Below are 19,620 nucleotides of genomic sequence, written 5' to 3'. Positions count from 1 at the left end.
GCTGAAGTTGCATATCTTAGATCGATTTCCCCCATTAGTGTAGACCAGCCCTGAGGTGGTAAAATTTGCAGATGATAACTACCTTGAGTAGTTTTGTAAGTCCGAGGCAGACAGCAAAGAGCTACAAAAGGGTCTCTCAGAACTGGGTGATTGGGCAACAAAAAGGCAGATGAAATTCAGTGTTGATAAATGCAAAGTAATGCACATTGGAAAACAAAATCCTAACTACACATATAAAATGATGGGGTCTAAATTAGCTGTTACCACTCAAAAAAGAGATCTTGGAGTCACTGTGGATAGTTCTCTGAAAACACCTACTCAACATGCAGCAGCAATCAAAAAAGTGAACAGAATGTTGGTCATCATTAAGAAAGTGATAGATAATAAGACAGAAAATATCATATTGCCTATATATAAATTCACAGTACGCCTACATCTTAAATACTGTGAGCAGATGTGATTGCTACATCTCAAAAAAGATAAATTGGAACTGGAGAAGGTTCAGAAAAGGGCAACAAAAATGATGAAGGTCATGGAACAACTGCCATATGAGGAGAGAGTAATAAGACTGGGACTTTTCAGCTTGGAAAAAAGACTACTAAGGGGAGATATGATAGAGGTATATAAAATCATGACTGGTGTGAAGAAAGTAAATAAGGAAGTGCTATTTATTCCTTCTCATAACACAAGAACTACGGGGTCACCAGATGAAATTAATAGGCAGCAGGTTTAAAACAAATAAAAGGAAGTATTTTTTTCACACAATTAACAGTCAACCTGTGAAACTCCTTGCTAGAGGATGTTGTGAAGGCGAAGACTATAACAGGGTTCAAAAAAGAACTAGATAAATTCATGGAGGATAGGTCCCTCAATGGCTATTAGCCAAGATGGGCAGGGATGGTGTCCCAAGCCTCTGTTTGCCGGAAGCTGGGAATGGGCGCTAAGGAATGGATGACTTGATGGCCGTTGTCACAAGACAGGATATGGGGCTAAATGGACCTTTGGTCTGACCCAGTATGACGGTTCTTACGTTCTTAATAATTACCTATTAGTCAGACCTACACTAAGCAATTTATGACAATTTGACAGTGAATGTTATGTCTAACAACATAACTAGCTTTTTGTGAAAAATGCTATTTGCTTCCATGTTCCACTGGATTATATGTAGGAAAATAGTATGATGACAGAATAATATCAAGTCCTTTATTTATTTATTTTTTAAAATGCACCACAAGGTTAATTGTGTTTGTGTTTCTCTAGGTAGAAGATTAAATAAGACTTTCTAAACAGATCCATTAAATGTAAAGCTTTATTATTGTTTTAATGCTTACCAGGTACTCGAAGACGAGAGTCAAAGATTTGTCTGTGTGAACAATATCATGTAAAGTGACAATATTTGCATGCTTTAGGTCTTTTAATAATGACACTGCAAAAGAGAAAAAAAAAAAAACTTAAGGACAGGACTTGATGGGAAAACTAAGGAGTAGATGTATTTCTAATTAATCCAAATTTATGAGTTATTTGTTTAATTTCTATGGTAATTTAAATAATGTAGTTTTCAAAATTTAGTATTTCCTAAAGCATTAGGTTAACCCATTCATTCACATAGGAAAATTTCATCTAGTGCACACTGTGAAGCAGACAAGACCAGGTACTACCACTGAACTGCAGTTATAATTAATTCATACACTATATGGACAGACAGTATTTCAGGCACAAGTTAGTCACGTCATGGTATATACTCTAAACTCCAGAAAGTTGTTTGCTTGTTATAATTAACAGTAAATTATAATTATAATTTCTAACACTTAGAAAGCTTCATTTATTTGAGAACACAATTACAGTCCATGAAATAAATGCATTTGAAATATGTCTCAAAATTGCAACTCAATTAACTTGAATGCAGTACCTCATATGATAAATAGCGTTAGTTATTGTAATATCCAGTTTACATGAGAATAGCCTCAATTTTTTGGTCAAACTGTATAATTTCAGTTAATGATATATTTTAAATAAAAGGAAAAAATATTTTCTGTACCTTCTCTTATGGCTGTGCATGGTGCCCCCTCTTCATGTTCCAGTCGGATTTCTTTTAGAGCTACCAGATTCTCTGTCAATTTACTTCTTCCCTTATATACTGTTGCATAAGTACCCTATGTAGTAAGGGGAAAGGAATACATTTAAAACTTTTCTTTTATAGAAAGCGCAATATACACACACAAAACCCCTACCCCAAACAAATAAGATCTATATGACAGGTCCTACCTACAATTAGTTTCATTTGGTAGCAGCAGCTTCTGGAAATGACTCCCCCCCTTTTTTTTTTTGACACAAGCATAATTCATCAATGACTTTCAGACACAGGCCCTGATTTTCAAAGAGTCTGAGCACTCTCAACCCTAGATGAAGTCAATGGAAGCTGCAAGTTTAGAACCTTCCGAAAGTCAGGCCCAAACCTTTTAAGACTACGTCAAGGAAACGGAAAAGATGCTATCAAAAAGAATAAAAATATGTTCACTATACATTTAATTTCACAGGAGAAGACAGGTAAAACAAACACAATTTTTCATTTTTGCTGACATAATGGACAGTATGGATTATTAAGCTCATCTTTTGGTATTTGCTTCATTAGTCCAATATAGGCTTAAAAAAACACCCAGAAAATGTGTTACATAATTATACAAGGTATTGGAGAGAGAGTCCTTTTCAGCAGATAGTTACAATCAGTTTATATTAAATATCAAAAATAAGGGACAGTAACATCTTGGGTAAAGTTACATATCCTGGAATTGTTCATTACACTATAGAGTAATTAAAGTGAAATACAATAAATCCATATCTATGCAGACGATCATCCTATATATTTATTAACATTTTCACAAAGATATGTAACATTACATCAGGTTATAGAGCTATCCAACATAAAAAGGAGGTGAATTAAATGACAGGCATTTGGAGGGGGCTGAAACATTGCATCTCAAAAACAGAGGATTCATAATTGCAAAGTCAAGTAACATAGTATACAACATATGTGTGCTTTTGCATGTGTGTTTGTATAGCAGTCATTAGTAACTAACTGCTGAACAGGTAACACAGGCCTTCGTAGCAACTGTTCATAGAGGATTTCCTAGTGGGAGTTTTGCTTTTCCCAAGCTCTATGAAACTCTGTTTGGTGGCGGTGTTTTGTTGTTGTTTCGTTTTTGGTAACAGTATGCATATATACATATGTATATTTACAAGCTGAGTGATAGTGACATTACTTTGTGTGTTAACATATATGTTTAGTTTAATGAAAGAGCTCTATCAAATATGTAGATACAATGTAGTTCAGCTTTAAAACCAAGGGCACATATAAGTAAGTTCCAGGTAAAGAAAGCATATTGTTGTCAAAATGATAGTCACTACTGAAGAAAATTATACAAACCTCTCCAAGCTTTTCCAGTTTGATGTAAGTTTCCATTTTCCCAAATCCAATTTCTGACTGTAATGCAAGCAAAAAGATGGTACATTTAGTATAAACATAAAAATTAATTAGGACCAGTATTTCACTGTATATATCACTTATTCAACAAACTAATAAAATTTGTTTCAGAAAATATCCTAAAGCAGTGAAGCAATCTTTATAAAATTGTTAGGTTTTAAGAATTATTTTAGTACATCATATTACAAGGACTTGTCTCCAAAGAACCAATCCTGAAGCTCAGCCTGCCTTCCTAACATCACCTCTAGTCAGCTATCAACTTAAATTTAAGAAGGTACAGACTGAACACCCTATCTTCCCTCCCAAACTCTCTTTATTCTCCCCATTTTGTCACTGCTGACACCATCAGTGGGCCCTGTAACATGGCGGTCATCTCAGACTGCTCTACCACTTCCCTTGCTCACCATATCCAAATTCTCATGCTTCTCCCTCAAAAACATTTTTAAGATCATGTCTTTTCCTGCTATTCCTATAGCTAAAACACTTGTTCAGGCCCCCATCACTTGGCCTGCTTATTGCCGCCGTGTCCTCTCTGATCTCCCTGACACTTATCTTGTCCCACTTCAGTCCGTACCAAACACTGTCAGTAAGATCCTCATATTTCATTCTGGTTGTGTCACCCCATATCTTTGAATCCCCCCACATCTAGTTCCCACTTCTTGTCTTTGCCTTCTAGGACCTGCATCATCCTACCTGGCCCTATTTATCAGCATTTGTCTCTTTGCATGTTGCCAGCCCTGACCCCTACTCTTTGTCAATGCAAAGTCTTGATGCACTGTTTGTCCACATCTCCAAAAAATGCTCCCCACGAGTTGGACTGCAAGCCCACTAACTTCTCCTCTTTCAATTCCCTTCTCTATTCATCTACTTGATGCCTACAAGTAACTATAATGTGGTCACTATAGGGTTATTCCTATTTACAATAAGACCACTTTACACTGCTCTGGCCCAAAAAGGGCCAGAATGCAGATATTTAAAATGGGCCCATAGCCTCTGCAGTGTCAAAACTCAGCTCTTCCTGGGGTTTGCCTTCATTAACAAACTAATGATCAATAGGCTAGTAAAGTTCGATTCAAGCCTACTTCCTAGGTTTGGCTGCTTCTTCACTTTCTAATTCAGGGCAGCTCTATGTCTCAGATTCAAGATTCCTCTGACAGGGAAGGGCTACTCTGAAGTCTCCTTTTTCATTGTTTCCAGACGGAGGGACTTTCCCCCCAGTTTTGGTATTTGCAGCAGGTGCTGTGAGGTGGAGCTAGCTTCACCCCCTATTTCCCAAACAGACCAGCATGTGCTTTTTGCCCACTCCATCACAAGGCTTCCATTCTAAATCTTATGTTCATTCCTCTCATGAGGCTGTACAGGAAATACTGTTTTGCAGGAAGTAAAAAGGAGGAGGAACTTCAGGTCACCACTTTCTGTACTGCAGGAGAAATGAAGCCCAACTGCTGGTGTCAGGGTCCATGGACAGTTTCTAGCATTTAAAAACAGTTTCAAGGGATAATTCACGAAATAACCTGAGTGTTTGGAGGCTACGAGACAGTAATTAACATAATGAGTTTGGGTACATTTTAGCAGATTTTACAATGTTTACTCTATCTTTTTCTCCAATTATTTAATTAAGAATAGAATCTAGAGTAGCCAATACAATACAAGTGCATTAATCAGAGGCGCGGATACCTAATCTGCCTCCTACTCATTTGTATTACAATATTCATGATGCTACAATGTAGATCACTGTAAGCAGTGTCAGGGACCATGGAATGGTATCTACCTTGTCCCATTACTACATTCCCTGTAAAGCATATATGAACTAGTACTCTAAGGAGATAGTGTGGATGTTCTAACAGTTGTGGAAACATGTTAACATAATGTCATTACTTACCCAATTTAATGTATGTTGCATTAAACTCTTTTTCGAAAGTACACCGCTACCTCGATATAACGCTGCCCGATCTAACACGAATTTGGATATAACGCAGTAAAGCAGTACTCCGGGGGGGTGGGACTGTGCACTCCGGTGGATCAAAGCAAGTCCAATATAACACGGTTTCACCTATAACGTGGTAAGATTTTTTGGCTCCCAAGGAAAGCGTTATATCGAGGTAGAGTTGTAGTTTGACTTTAGGCTACCTTGTATAAAGATCAAATGCTATACAGCATGCTATCAGAGTAAGACACATGTTCTCTAGCATTAATCAAAATCCACCAGTTGGCTAGAGGAGAAGGTGGGTAATGTAGATATGTCAAGACAGATATTCAACAATATCCAAGGCTTATTTGCCTAGAAGGTTTGGCACCAGTTGTGGTATATTTTAGCGGAACAACACTAAAGAAAAAAACTCCAGTGAAAGAATTTTTAAACATAGGAAGCTTTCATTTTTCCTTCAAAGAGTGCCTAAGCTATTTATTAATTGTAAATCAGTTTTGCTGTAATACAAGTCTGCAAATCAGGACTTATATATGCAGGTTTCAAACGTCTATTTATAGCCTCTTATTTTAATAGTTGATGCACTGAAGGTATCGAAGCACATTATATAATTGCATTCACAGTACTGTATTTGTCAATACACGTTAGTATAGTAAATGAATTATTACACAAACCTATTAAAATTATGCAATAATGTCAGTGGTACAATTTGAAAGAGGCACAGTCAGGTCGAAAATTCAACCAATCCTCACTGTATATTTTTAAATTTCTACTAATCCTTGAACATATATCGGTTTTCAAAACAAAGGATGCAACATATGTAAATTGTAATTACTACTCTCCAGGCAACCTTTCAGTCACAACCCCAGATAACTGGGTTTAATTTCATTTCAGGAGAGCAGTGCAGACTGACAGAATGGAAGGACAAAGCAGCACGTACATGCCCACAAACCAAAATGCAGCTGGCAGGTTTCATTTTAGACTTAGCAGCCCTGACAATATCTTTAAAGTACAGAGAAAAACCTCAACAACAACAACAACAAAAAAGCAGACAAAAAAACCCAACACCTCCACAATCCACCCCCACAACAACTTGTGACAGATGTACCATTTTAAATACACATTATATTCATTAGAGGGCACTGTTTTTCTTATTTTCATTCTAGAATGCAGATGGCATCCTAGATCAGACTGCTTTAGAGCTAACATATAATACATATGAATTTTAGATGCAGAGAAAAAAAAAGACTAAATATTATAATCCAAGCCTTCAACATTTACTGCAGTACACTGTTACCTCAGAAAAGAGAAAGTTACTAGGGGACGGTACTGCTCATAGATGTAACAACATTAACTCCAAAATACTCAAATAGTTAATGATCTACAAAGTATTAAAACAAAAGTATTACACAGCTAATTAAATCAACTCAGCAGAGACATTTAGATATTTTCACATATCTAATTAATAAATAAAGCAGAATGTTCTTGCAAGAAAATTAACAAAATCAGCAAAAAGAATTTATAAAGCTATTCAATTTCTTTCTTTATTTTTTATGCTTAAAAAAGCTCCTGATAATGGCCTGGTTTGGAATGGGATAGAAAGTCTTTCATATCTGGGTCAATAGTCAGAATCCAACCTAGATCAGTAATGACTGAAAAATTATTACTTTTCAGATGGCTACTTGATGGTCTATGTTAAATGAAGTAATAGTCCACTTCCTAAGAGACAGAACTATAACTCTTAAGTACAATTCAAATTGTAAGACCTATAATAATTATACCAATTATAAACACAGAGCTCTTCCCCCAAAAAGAATACATTTATTTAAAAGAAAAAGTTACCTAAATATAATTTTGCATGCTTTATTTGAATTGATTTGTTAACTAACCTTGAATCTATTTTTTTAAATAAAACAAAGACCTAAAACACCATGTCAACATAACAGTGGGAAAAGAAGAACATTTGTTATCACCATATTTACCGAACTCCAAAAGAACGTGTGTGTGTGTGTATGTGTGTTTGTATAGCAGTCATTAGTATCTAATTGGTGAACAGGTAACACAGATCTTCATAGCAACTGTTCATAGAGGACTTCCTAGTGGAGTTCTGCTCTTCCCAAACTCTATGATTAAAAAATGTTTTCCCCTTAGGCTGCGCTAACTTAGGGATAAAATATGCACCACTGAAGTCAGTGGGAACTTTACTATTGACTTCAATGAATGCTGGCTCTGGCCCTTAGTAAGGAATTATGGTGAGAAAAGTCTGCAAAATGGAAATAAAGAAAACTGGAAGACAAAAATGTAGAGTTTCATCCTGTAAGTTACTGAGCTTTCCCATGAATTTTAATAGAGAGTAAAGGGTGCTCAGCATCTCTGGGCTGCACTCAGCATCTTGTAGTCTCAAATAGAGTTAAACAATATATAACATGAAAATACATGGTATGCAGAGATATGACTGGAACTGACACTTTTCAAGCAGAACAGGTTTGTTTGGGAAGCAGAGATCAGAGAAACTTACTAGCGATGCTCTACGAGAACGTCGACTCATGGGTTGATCAAATGGTGGACTGTTTATCTGCAGCTTTTCTAGATATCCATCAGGTATCCTGATGTCTGCCGGTAGTGACAAGCGCTTGTTCAGATCCTGGAGAAAAAAGTGAATATTGTCAAAAGGACACAGGTCAATGTAGGGCTCAAAATTAGGTTTTGTTACAACAAGTCTTTAAAAAGATGATCAGCTGAAGTATTTCTACAATTAAAAAAAGAATCAAGGGAAACAGTTTACTAATTTAAAAAAATTACATTCTCTTATCATACTTATAACTCAAACTCTTAGCAACTGGCTACAAAAAGAGATCCAGAAAATTCAGAAACTGATCGAGAAACTAATTTACTGTCATAGGAAAAGCTGAATTAAATGTAAAAAGTAAGCAAATAAAAATGGTAAAAAGTAATTGACATTTTAAAAATATTTTCAGTTTCAATAATTTATGATGTAGAAAATAGATAGACCCAAGACTAGTAAGGAAATCCCTTTTCATAAAAACAGTGAAATGAAAAGTGTCCCTTGTGTAGACTGAAGAGTTAGCTCTTCTGTTTTTATTCCGTTAAATATTAAAGTAACTTAGAAATTGGTTTTCAATCTCATCCATTCCGCTCCTACCTTGCCAGTGTAGCAACCAGAACCACTTCAGCAAAATGGCCACCTCCCTTATTTGAATCATATGACAATTACAATTTAAAGTGTCAAAAATACATTTCCCAGTTTACTGTGTTAAGCTCTCCTTATTTTGTTAACTTTTAGAACGCTATCATCAGCCAATGCTAGTATGGGTCAAAACGCCTTTATATTGAGCAAATTTTGAAACAGAGATTCATGATATTTCTGAGATATAGATTTTCACAGGTTGTTTTCACTTTGGTTTTGAACTTAAAGATATCAGAAAATGAGACATCAAATATTCTTTTCAGTTGCTCAGTTGCCACCACAGAGATGTATTTGAAGGAGACACTGAGATACACAAAAGGGCAGATGAGTATCTCTTAAAATAAAGTCATTGTTGTCAAATAAATAGTGTTTACTCAGGGTAAACAACTCCATGTTCAGTAACAAGCTGCCTACACCTATATACCCCTATATACACCCTGCTAAAGGAGCCAGTGCTCTTGGCTGTGCAGAGCAAAAACCTTGAATGCTTTTAACTTGGGTACCTCAGAGATGCCCTTGCTCATCATGTGTTTCCACAGCAATGGAGATAAGATGAGACACTAAAGCTAACAGCCTCCAGGTTTAAACAAGAATGACACTGTTGGCAGCAGGATGTTTTCAGTGAAGAATTCTTGACTCGGGAATTTGCTCCTCCCCTTGGTTCAACAAAGGCAAGGTCTGTTGACTAGTAGAGTATGCTGCAAAGCCTACTTATATGCTCACATTGCCTAACAGCTGAAGTTTTGATGGACTAGTTGGCCTGGGAAGGATTTAATGTTTACACTGTATTTGTATTATGTGCCTAGAATAATGTTATCCTGAAATAAATATACAAGAAAGCTGCATGAAACTCGGCAGTTCATGGCATTTCCAATTGGATAGGCACACCACAATGAATGCCAGAGACTGACTCACATTTGGGCATGTGCTACATATTGTGGCCAGTGGATTTGCACATTTTCAGTGAGATGCCGCTGAGACCTGAATTTCTGGCACTTGGCTCACATCCATGAGGCCTCTTTCTTTTTCACTCACTCCCCAAATCCCTTAATGAGATATAATGCTATGTGCTTTATCTAGACTTCTGTAATGAGTGAGGATTATGCCCAACACCCACATCATGACGTAGTTTGAAAACTCAAAATGAATGTGTTTGATATTTTGAACAGAAGTATGAAATTAGGCACACAATTTGTAATAAATGAAGTGTTGCTGAGCATCTGAATGAGGGAGATGACTGAAATGTTAATCAGCATTTCAAGCTTCAGTTCTACAAAATATTAAGATTGTGGCTTCGCAGTTCTTGAATAATTTTCAGCTTTGATATTCAATAATTTTAATATCATTGGCAATTTAAACACTGCCTATTTTTTTTTGGGAGCATGAAAGAACTTTACAACAAAGAAATTAGTTAATTATAGTGGGAGCTGGTAGTGACCCCTACACCTAGGTAACCTAACACTTGACACAATAAGCGATTCTTGTGACTTCTTTTTAAGAAGGTCTAATGCTTCCATTGTTTGCAGAGGAACACTGAAAAATCAGCAAGGATGAAACCCTTGAGCTAGAGAAGTGCCTTTTCATTGTCCTATGAAATTCTGTTTCGGTTTACCTCAATTATAAACCATTTAAAAAAAATCACCATTTCCTTACTGCTGTTTGCATTCCACGTGAAGACTTTGGCAGCACGCCAAAATAATAACCAAACACCAACGCTCTGAAGAGAAGGCTTCATCCTGCCACCAATGCAGCAGCTGCAGCCGTAGCATTACACGGTGTACTGGGAATGTGTGGGAGCTGTTGGAGCACTAGGGATGGGGAGCACAGGGGAGAGGACTAGATCAGTGGCTCTCAACCTTTCCAGACTACTGTACCCCTTTCAGGAAAGTGGTTTGTCTTGTGTACCCCCAAGTTTCATCTCACTCAAAAACTACTTGTTTACAAAAATCAGACTTAAAAATACAAAACGCTATTACTGAGAAATGGCCAACTTTCTCATTTTTACCACATAATTATGAAATAAATCATTCTGAACATAAATATTGTACTTACATTTCAGTGTGTAGTATATAGAACACTATAAAGTCATTGTCTGTATGAAATTCTGGTTTGTACTGACTTCATTAGTGCTTTTTATGTTGCTTGTTGTAAAACTAGGCAACTATCTAGATGAGTTGATGTACTTCCTGGAAGACTTCTATGTACCCCCAGGGGAACATGTACCCCTAGCTGAGAACCACTGGACTAGAGCAAGAGATCCAGGATCCAGCATACAACCCAAGCATTTCATCCTCCCTTCCCTGCCTTCTCCAGGAGCATAACATAGGGCAAACACTCCCGAGCTTCAAGGATAGAGGGGAGAAGAGGGTTCAGCTGGGTCCCCCCCAACCACCTCCTAGACCCAGCACATAGAATTAATAGTCCACCATTTCCCGCTCTGGGATAACAGTGTACTCCTGCCACCAGTTAACATAGTCCTGTAGCTTAAGTGGTACATGTCCATGCTGTGGGTGCAGAGTTCAATCCATGCTGATCATGCATGATACTACAATTAAAATACCGCTTTTTTTTTAAACAGATTTTTGTATATAATTAAATTTTAAAAAAATAAGGTTTACATGATGTGTAGATCAACTCATGTAATGAACTATTCTGGTGAATTATTAAATTAAATATTATGACTAGGTTTTAAAAAGGAGCTAGATAATTTTATTACTGATCTACATTTGTATTGGTTTAAACGGAAATCTTGATAATGATAATAAAATCTCCTGCTAGTTTCTGGTGATAAGGGTCAATAAAGTTTTTCTGTTTTTTTATATAGCACTGTACAGATGGGTTGGTGTATCACTTGGGGTGAAGGGTGAAGCATTCAACTTCACGTAATGCCTTCCTGACACTGGATTCTAAACAAGCCAAGATTTACCAATGATCTTACCTACAGAAGCAGAATATTTTCATGCCTTTAATTTTCCAATGCTTTTAAAATGTCATCTTCGACAAGCATTATATTTGGTGAATTTAGATTTTTCAGAAAGTCAAGTAATCATTCAGTAGATAGTATCTCATACTGGTTAACAGAGGCAAATTATCAGATTATGTTGAATTATCTATAGACTTTATGAAAGTAAGGCTGAGTATTACTATAGTAAGTGTTCTTTTATGATTGGTTCCCTATTAAAGTGACCAGACAGCAAATATGAAAAAAATCGGGGAAAGCAGGGGATGGGGGGTGTAATAGGTGCCCATATAAGAAAAAGCCCCAAATATTGGGACTGTCCCTACAAAATAGGGACATCTGGTCACCCTATTCCCTATTAAGTGATACTGTTGGACAGCAAATATCTTAAGAAACGGTGGACCAGGGCATTTCAAGTGGTGGGCCACAACTCAGCGGTTGGTGTTGGGAAGGCATTCTCAGCTAGTTACATTCTACCAGCTCAGAGGGGAAGAAAAGCAGAAATATTGCTTCAGTCCTTAAATCTAAGCAGGAGTTTATGCAGGGAAGGGAGGCAGCTCTCTCATGCCCGCTATTGCTGCTCTACTGTCACTTGACACAGAGAAGATCTCGCCCTCCCTTTATCCCTCCTTCCCTTCCTACAGAGCACTCTTCTTCGGCGCACAGAAACTGGTGCTTCACAGTTAGTTATGCAGCCCTGAAGCAGCATTGACACACCAACAGAGCTAAGATTTGTGTGGGAAAGAGGGAACAGACATATAGCCAACTTCCAGTATCTCTCTCAACACCTCCCAATCCACAGAAATTGTCCCATTAGCATTCACATGTAGAGCTAGGTGAATAACTAATGTTTTAAGTTCACTGGCAGTTCCAACCCCCTCCCTCACCATTCAGTTCTGTTCAAACCAAATCTGAATTTTTTCAGAATTTTTGGTAAATCAGTGAAGTGTGCACATTTCACTTGACCCAAAAATATTTTGTTTCCAGATATTTTTTAAAAGGGCTTGATTCACAGAACAAGGAGATGGCGATGGTGCACCAAAAAAATTACAAATTCTGTGCCACCCTCCCCCCCACCGCACACAATATTTTAAAATTCTGCATATTTTATTTGTCAATAAATAAATGTTGAGGCTCTGGCATAGCTGTGGGGAGCACAGGCCACTGGCTGCACAGAGGTGAGAGATCACCCTACAGCCCCCACCCCAGGACATGGACTCAGCAGTAAAGCTGCACCTGATCTCGACACAGCGCAAGGGCAAGGCCTGCCCCAGAAAGTGAGAGGGACAGTCACGCACAACTGATCTGGGTGTGGGCAAGCAGGCTTAGCCTAGCAAGATCCAAGTGTGGAGGGGCTTAGTGTGTGGGGATCCAGGCATAGGGTGAGAGGGTTCTGTGTGGGGCAACGTGGGTGTGGGTGGCTCATTGGGGGTCCAGGTGTGTGTGGGGGTATGGATGTGCAGGGGCTTGCTGGGGGGTGCAGGGGGAAGGGACTCTGCAAGGCGGTCAAGGTGAAGATGGTTGGGGGCTCAGTGGGGAGGATCCAGGTGCTGGAGGAGTGGGGCTTGGGGGTCTGAATGCAGCTCGTTGGGGCTCTGGGGTGGGTGTGGCAGGCTCGTCAGGGTAGTTCAGGTGCAGGGGTGGGTGGGATTTGTCTGGGTTGGGGTTGGAGTACAGCAGGCTCAGTGGGGGTGTGTGGGGTCTGAATGAGGGTCCGGAGGTGGGGGGGGTGAGGTCTGGGTGCAGAGGGCTCTGGATGCAGGGAGTGAGGTCAGTGGGGTGGGGATTTGGGTGTAGGGATCTTGGTGGGGGGGAGGGTTCTGGGTGCAGGAGGGAAGCTTGTCTGGGTATGGGGGTTCAGATGCATGGAGTTGGATGAATAGGGCAGCAGCTCTCCATACAGTGCCACCTCCCCTTGTGGCTGAGGAGCGAGCAGGGAAGGAAGCGGGGTGGGGCTGAGGATGTGGAGCTTCCTGCAGCTGGGGGAAGTTTCTGGGGATGTGTCTGACCCAGCCCCAGCCCCTCCTTGCAGGGTAAGAGGAAGCTAGCAGCTGAGCCTGGTGCTGGGTAGGAGCCACCAGTCAGGGCATCCCCCCGCCAAGTGATTTCTCTCTCCACTAGCTGCTCCGGGCACTTGAAGCGATGCACCCACGTTGCTGGGAGGGATACGTGACCACTCTTGTGGCGTCACTTTGCTTCCCCTTCAGAAAGTCATTTTTCTGCCAGGAGGCAAAACAAATCTGCAGGGGACATGAATTCTGTGTCCACACAGTGGTGCAGAATGCCCCCTAGGAGTACTTAACTTTTAGCCTAGTGGTTTAGGGCATTCATCCAGGATGGGAAAGACCAGGATTCAATTCCCCCCGCCCCCCCCAACACACCTGACAGAGAAGGGAGCCGAACATGGTCTCCATGTTACCAGGAGAAGGCCCTAACCACCTGCCCACAGAGTCACTCTTTCTCTGGCTCAATGACTATTAAGTATATCATACAAAGTGGAACTGCTTCAACTGCTAAAAGTTATAAGGGAGACAGGAGAAACTTTCCCCAGAGACCCCTCCCATATCCTGGGCAACTGTCCAGCCACTGGGCTAAAGTCACAAGGGGGATGCCACCACCATCTCATTTTATGAATGCCACCAAAGTCTGTTTGTGATCTAGACTGAAAGAAGGGTTTTTTGTTTGTTTGTTTTTTGTACTGAAACTATTCAATGAATTTGTGTCAAATTTATGAACAGTTACAGGCCCACTGAAATTGCATTTTTCAGCAAATTAACTATTTGTGCAAAAAACTTCACACCACTCACATCACAAGCCCCAGCACGCACTAACAATGGATAGTTTTTACTAGGGCACAAATCTTACAGTATTTTGCAGATGGAAAGGATTGTGGGATGATTATTTGACTAAATTTTGGGTCAGAGGACCTAAAAAGGTTAACAACTACTTCCGGAGGCTATTGTAAAGAACTGGAAACAAAATATTTCAGTACAGTAGTTACAAGAACACACCTGCAGAGAACTTTTAAAAAACTGCTCCTAACCTCTCTCACCTTTTTTTAAACCAGGAGCTACGAGACTCTTAGTCTCAATTAACTTTACTGAACTGTGAACTTTAAACTGGTGTACAGTGTGCCGAAAATACATAATACAGGTAGTATGGGTTTGTAAGTAAGTACTCATGTGAAAAGAACAGGAGTATTTGTGGCACCTTAGAGACTAACAAATTTATTTCAGCATAAGCTTTCGTGGACTACAGCTCATTTCTTCGAATGCATAGAATGGAACACACAGACAGGAGATATTTATACATACAGAGAACGTGAAAAGGTGGAAGTATGCATACCAAGTGGAAGAGTCTAATCAATTGAGGTGAACTATCCTCAGCAGGAGGGAAAAAAAAACAAACCTTTGAAGTGATAATTGTGATGACCCATAGAAGGTGTGAGGAGAACTTAACATAGAAGGATAACGACTGACTCAGATAGAAAAATACCAATACAAACAAAACACCCACCTCCTTTATACACATAAGTCCCTAAACAGCAAATTTTTCTAAAAGAAAACGCAAAAGTGACTGAAAATATACTTTTTTTTTTTAAATTTCGAACTGTGGCTTTTTATCTATACATGGATTTTGTGTAATGAAATATGTATCCAATATGTAAGTAAACAATTCTAAGGTGAGGGAGAATGAAAATACTTTTATTTTTTTCTGTTTTAAAATCACGATTATCTGTTAAGAATACATTATTTTGATATTTATATGTGAAATCGTCCGATAGTAAATAAAAGGAAATTCCTACTTAATATGTTAAACTTCCAAAAGCAAAATATATTTACATAATATATACATATATATAGCTTTGGGAAGTTTAACATATTGAGGAGGAATTTGCTTTTATTTACTATATATCTTTTGTGATGACAGAATTGCTGTAGCAGGTTTTAAATAATGTATGGAAAGCTCAATAGCTATCTAGTGGATGCTAAATAATCATTGCCTTAATATTTGCTCTACCTTTTAAATTTTAACTGCCCCCTTCTTTTATTAATGACGGGGGACTGATGATTTTCCCTATGTTCTTTATAATTCTGAGTACCTTAATTATGTTCCTTAAACTTATCTCCATTACACAATGTTAAAACAGTTTTAGTAATCTCCCATCATACAAGTTCCACTCTCTCTGTAACCTATTTGACACCCTCTCTCTTCAGCTTTTGAACTTTTGCTATAATTTCAAAAGTAAGACAACCAGAATTTGACATCCTATCCCAGGATGGTTAAATGAATTTATTTATGTATTTATTTATTTTTAAAACAAGATTAATCTGATCTTACAGTATTTTAAAAGATGGTAGTAGATGACTCCATCTACACAGCGAGCACAGAAATATTCTCAATTAATTCCTATCTCCCAGACACCCGGTATTCAAAATTTTAGACTTCAGAGACAAGATGTAGATTATGAATGCTATATATAACATGAAAACTCTTCACCTTAGGCAGTTAATTTAATGGCATTTTCCTTGCACGTCACCTTTAACTAATTTCAACTTGTATGCCAGATATTGTTGCTTGAAGATGATAGTTTTTCAATTATGATTCTTTCATAACTATCCCTGGGGATATTTTATCACTGAACAAGTCATCCTGGCCAGTAAGCCTGGTTTTGAAACAGGTCGGCTGTTAAGAATAGATCCGCTATATTTGTCAATGGATTTTTGATATAAAGAAATACTGAATTATGTTCTCATTGAGGTGTTTCAGCAATTCTTCTCAGTTTCCAGCCCTGTATACCTTAACAGCTCAAGTTAAAAAGTTAAATTACTTTTTGACCTTTTTGTAAATTCAGTTTAATTCTATTTTCTTACAGAACTCAAACAAATCTAGGTAGTCCAGTCTGGTGTCAAGATGAGGCCCCACTGATGGTATTATTACAGATAAGTAGCGCTTAGTCTCATCTTGTTTGAAATGACCAGGCTGAGGAACCTTTTAAGATTATGGTGCTATCCTTACAAAAAATAAATTTAGAAGCAATCGCTGATCATGGACAAAAAGAGAAGAAAATGTATTCACTACAGATTGACTGTACTTTTAAAGAAAAATCTGAGTGATTCTCAAAAGATGTGCCACTTAAGTTTGCTGGATGATAAACTACAGGCGAACCAGAGCATGTATTTATGCACCCATGAGCAACAGAGTGTTCTGCTTTATGCATCCTTCTTTGAATTTATCTCCAGAACAGGCTACATGCCAGTTGTTTCACTAAAGGTAACAATATGAAGGAGAGCTTTCTCCCCCTCCCCCCTGCTTATCTTGCATTTCCTCTCCTCATGCATTGTGTGTATTCTCAATCATGCTTTAACATTAGAATAGAATCTTAGTAATTAAGTGTAGACTGTGACAGATTGACAATATCCTGCAATACCGAGAATGAACTTTACTGAATTAAGTTAAACTTTATTGAATGAAGTTTAGCATCTTTGGAGTTTATTGTATTAAATATGCAGTTGTGTATGTTTCAGAGTAGCAGCCGTGTTAGTCTGTATCTGCAAAAAGAACAGGAGTTCTTGTGGCACCTTAGAGACTAACAAATTTATTTGAGCATAAGCTTTCGCTACAGCCCACTTCTTCGTATGTGTTACTATGGAATTGTAGATATGTACCTTCTCTAGGAAACTGACTAAAGCAATCGCTGGAAGCTATTAGGAACTTCAAAGGCCTTTTTGGAACAATACCTGTGAAGTGGATTTCCCAGAAGTACCCGAGGAATGCAAGTGACCTACCTTCCCGTGTCAATCTACACCCTGGGAAGAACACCTATTGTCTACTAATTACCTGCTCCTGGAAAATCCAGATCAAACCGGTGAACTCTATAAAGGGTGGACTAAACATGTCGTGGAGGTGCTAGTTCTGAGCTGAAGCTGTGATGAACGTGTAACCACAGAGAATCTCCCTGGGGCTAGGGTTTGAAGGACTGCTCCTGTCAGAATCCATGTTAGGGTAGGGGGTTAACTCTATTAAGTTTATTAGGATGGGTAGTTTCTTTTGTTGTTTTTAATATGTTTTCCCTGATGCTTTTTACCCTAAAAATAAAGTGGACTTGCAAAGGAAGTGCTGTGCGGTACCTTATAACTGTAGCATTTATGTTTGTTAACCATCTCTAAACAGACAATAAGCAGGTTCTGCTAGGGCAGGCTGTCTCTGCTGGAGACAACACAGTATAAGCAGGGAACTGTGCAGCCCAGAAATAACTCCAGTCAGAAGGGAAAGAGATGTGCATCTCCACCCAGGAGAGTTAACTGAGAAGCTGCATGCCTGAGAGTGTGTTCCCTATTAGGGGAAATACAGGTGTGGTTACAGGTCTGAACTGTGACAGACCACTTTTAATATTTGGTAGGGCACCAAAATCACGTTTATCCCAGCTGTACCTAGTCTGAAATAAAAACTCCTGAATACCTGAGTTCCTCATACCAAGCTATTTCTCAGATCTGCCTTTCAATAATGTTAAACTCACAAGTTGCTGCTGATTTATACATCTGCCCAGGTTATTCCAGAATACCTTGCTTTGGGGTGTATGAAGCTGAAAAACTTGTTTTTGATCCTACTTGGCAAATCTGCAGTGATGATTTAAGTGCAGCATTCCAGTTAGGCAATATAAAAACTACAGCTCCTGTAGTTTCAAACACGTTAGAAAAAAGAAAGAAAAAACTCGGCCTCTCTGGCTTTCCCATCTTGCGTTCTCTTCAGTTACTCCAAGCTGCTACTCTGAATATCAAATTCCTCATATTAGAGAGAGACAAAGGATGAGGTAATAATCTTTTATTGGACCAGCTTCTGCTGTTCAGAGAGAGAGAGAGAAGCTTTTGAGCTTACTCGGAGCTCTTTAAAGAAGCTCTGTGTAAGCTTGAACACTTGTCTCTCTAACCTACAGAAACTGGTCAAATAAAAGATATTGCCTCTCTCCTTTTCTAATATCCTCGGACAAACACAGCTACAACAACACTGCATACAACTTCCTCATAGGCCATTCAATCAGGACACTCCCTTCTCAAGAGTCTCGTCACCACTGGCACTCTCTTGCCTTCCTTCTCAAACTCAGGGCTTGTCTACATCAGAAAGTTGCAGCGCTGGTGAGGGAGTTACAGCGCTGCAACTTAGGAGGTGTACACATCTGCAGGGCACCACCAGCGCTGCAACTCCCTGTTTGCAGCGCTGGCCGTACTCCCGTTTTGTCTCGGGTGTAGAGGATCCAGCGCTGTAATCAAGTATAGACACTTACCAGCGCTTTTCTTGACCTCCGTGGAATAAGCAGGTATCCCAGCATACCTGAGGAAGCCTCTGGTAATCAAGCTGGTCTCCTTCCCCGGCTTGCTCTCGCGTTCCCCGAACCCCGAGCAAGCAGGTCTCCTTCCCTGAGGTTTGCTGGGTGGTTCCGGGAACGCGAGAGCAAACCGCGGCGAAGCTCGTCTCCTTTCCCGGTTTGCTCTCTCGTTCCCCGAACAAGCAGGTCTCCTTCCCTGCGGTTTGCAGGGTGGTTCGGGGAACGCGAGAGCAAACCGCGGCGAAGCTGGTCTCCTTTCCCGGTTTGCTCTCTCGTTCCCCGAACCCCCGAGCAAGCAGGTCTCCTTCCCTGAGGTTTGCAGGGTGGTTCGGGGAACGCGAGAGCAAACCGCGGCGAAGCTGGTCTCCTTTCCCGGTTTGCTCTCTCGTTCCCCGAACCCCCGAGCAAGCAGGTCTCCTTCCCTGAGGTTTGCAGGGTGGTTCGGGGAACGCGAGAGCAAACCGCGGCGAAGCTGGTCTCCTTTCCCGGTTTGCTCTCGCGTTCCCCGAACCCCCGAGCAAGCAGGTCTCCTTCCCTGAGGTTTGCAGGGTGGTTCGGGGAACGCGAGAGCAAACCGCGGCGAAGCTGGTCTCCTTTCCCGGTTTGCTCTCTCGTTCCCCGAACCCCCGAGCAAGCAGGTCTCCTTCCCTGCGGTTTGCAGGGTGGTTCGGGGAACGCGAGAGCAAACCGCAGCGAAGCTGGTCTCCTTTCCCGGTTT

General features: G+C 39.6%; 1 protein-coding gene across 2 annotated transcripts in view; it reads right to left on the bottom strand.

Moving 5' to 3' along the window:
• CDK17 (cyclin dependent kinase 17) overlaps positions 1 to 19,620 on the bottom strand; it is a 184,053-nt gene that overhangs the window by 16,850 nt on the left and 147,583 nt on the right. For both annotated transcript variants that reach the window (XM_030548508.1, XM_030548507.1), the window contains 4 exons: positions 7,927 to 8,052; positions 3,425 to 3,481; positions 2,039 to 2,153; positions 1,332 to 1,426 (listed from right to left, as the gene is read on the bottom strand). In XM_030548508.1, coding sequence (XP_030404368.1) covers positions 1,332 to 1,426; positions 2,039 to 2,153; positions 3,425 to 3,481; positions 7,927 to 8,052 — 393 coding nt within the window. The remainder of the gene's footprint in view (positions 1 to 1,331; positions 1,427 to 2,038; positions 2,154 to 3,424; positions 3,482 to 7,926; positions 8,053 to 19,620) is intronic.

The sequence above is a fragment of the Gopherus evgoodei genome, chromosome 1 (genome assembly GCF_007399415.2).
Source record: "Gopherus evgoodei ecotype Sinaloan lineage chromosome 1, rGopEvg1_v1.p, whole genome shotgun sequence".
NCBI lineage: Eukaryota > Metazoa > Chordata > Testudines > Testudinidae > Gopherus > Gopherus evgoodei.
This window is presented reverse-complemented; position numbering and strand designations above follow the sequence as displayed.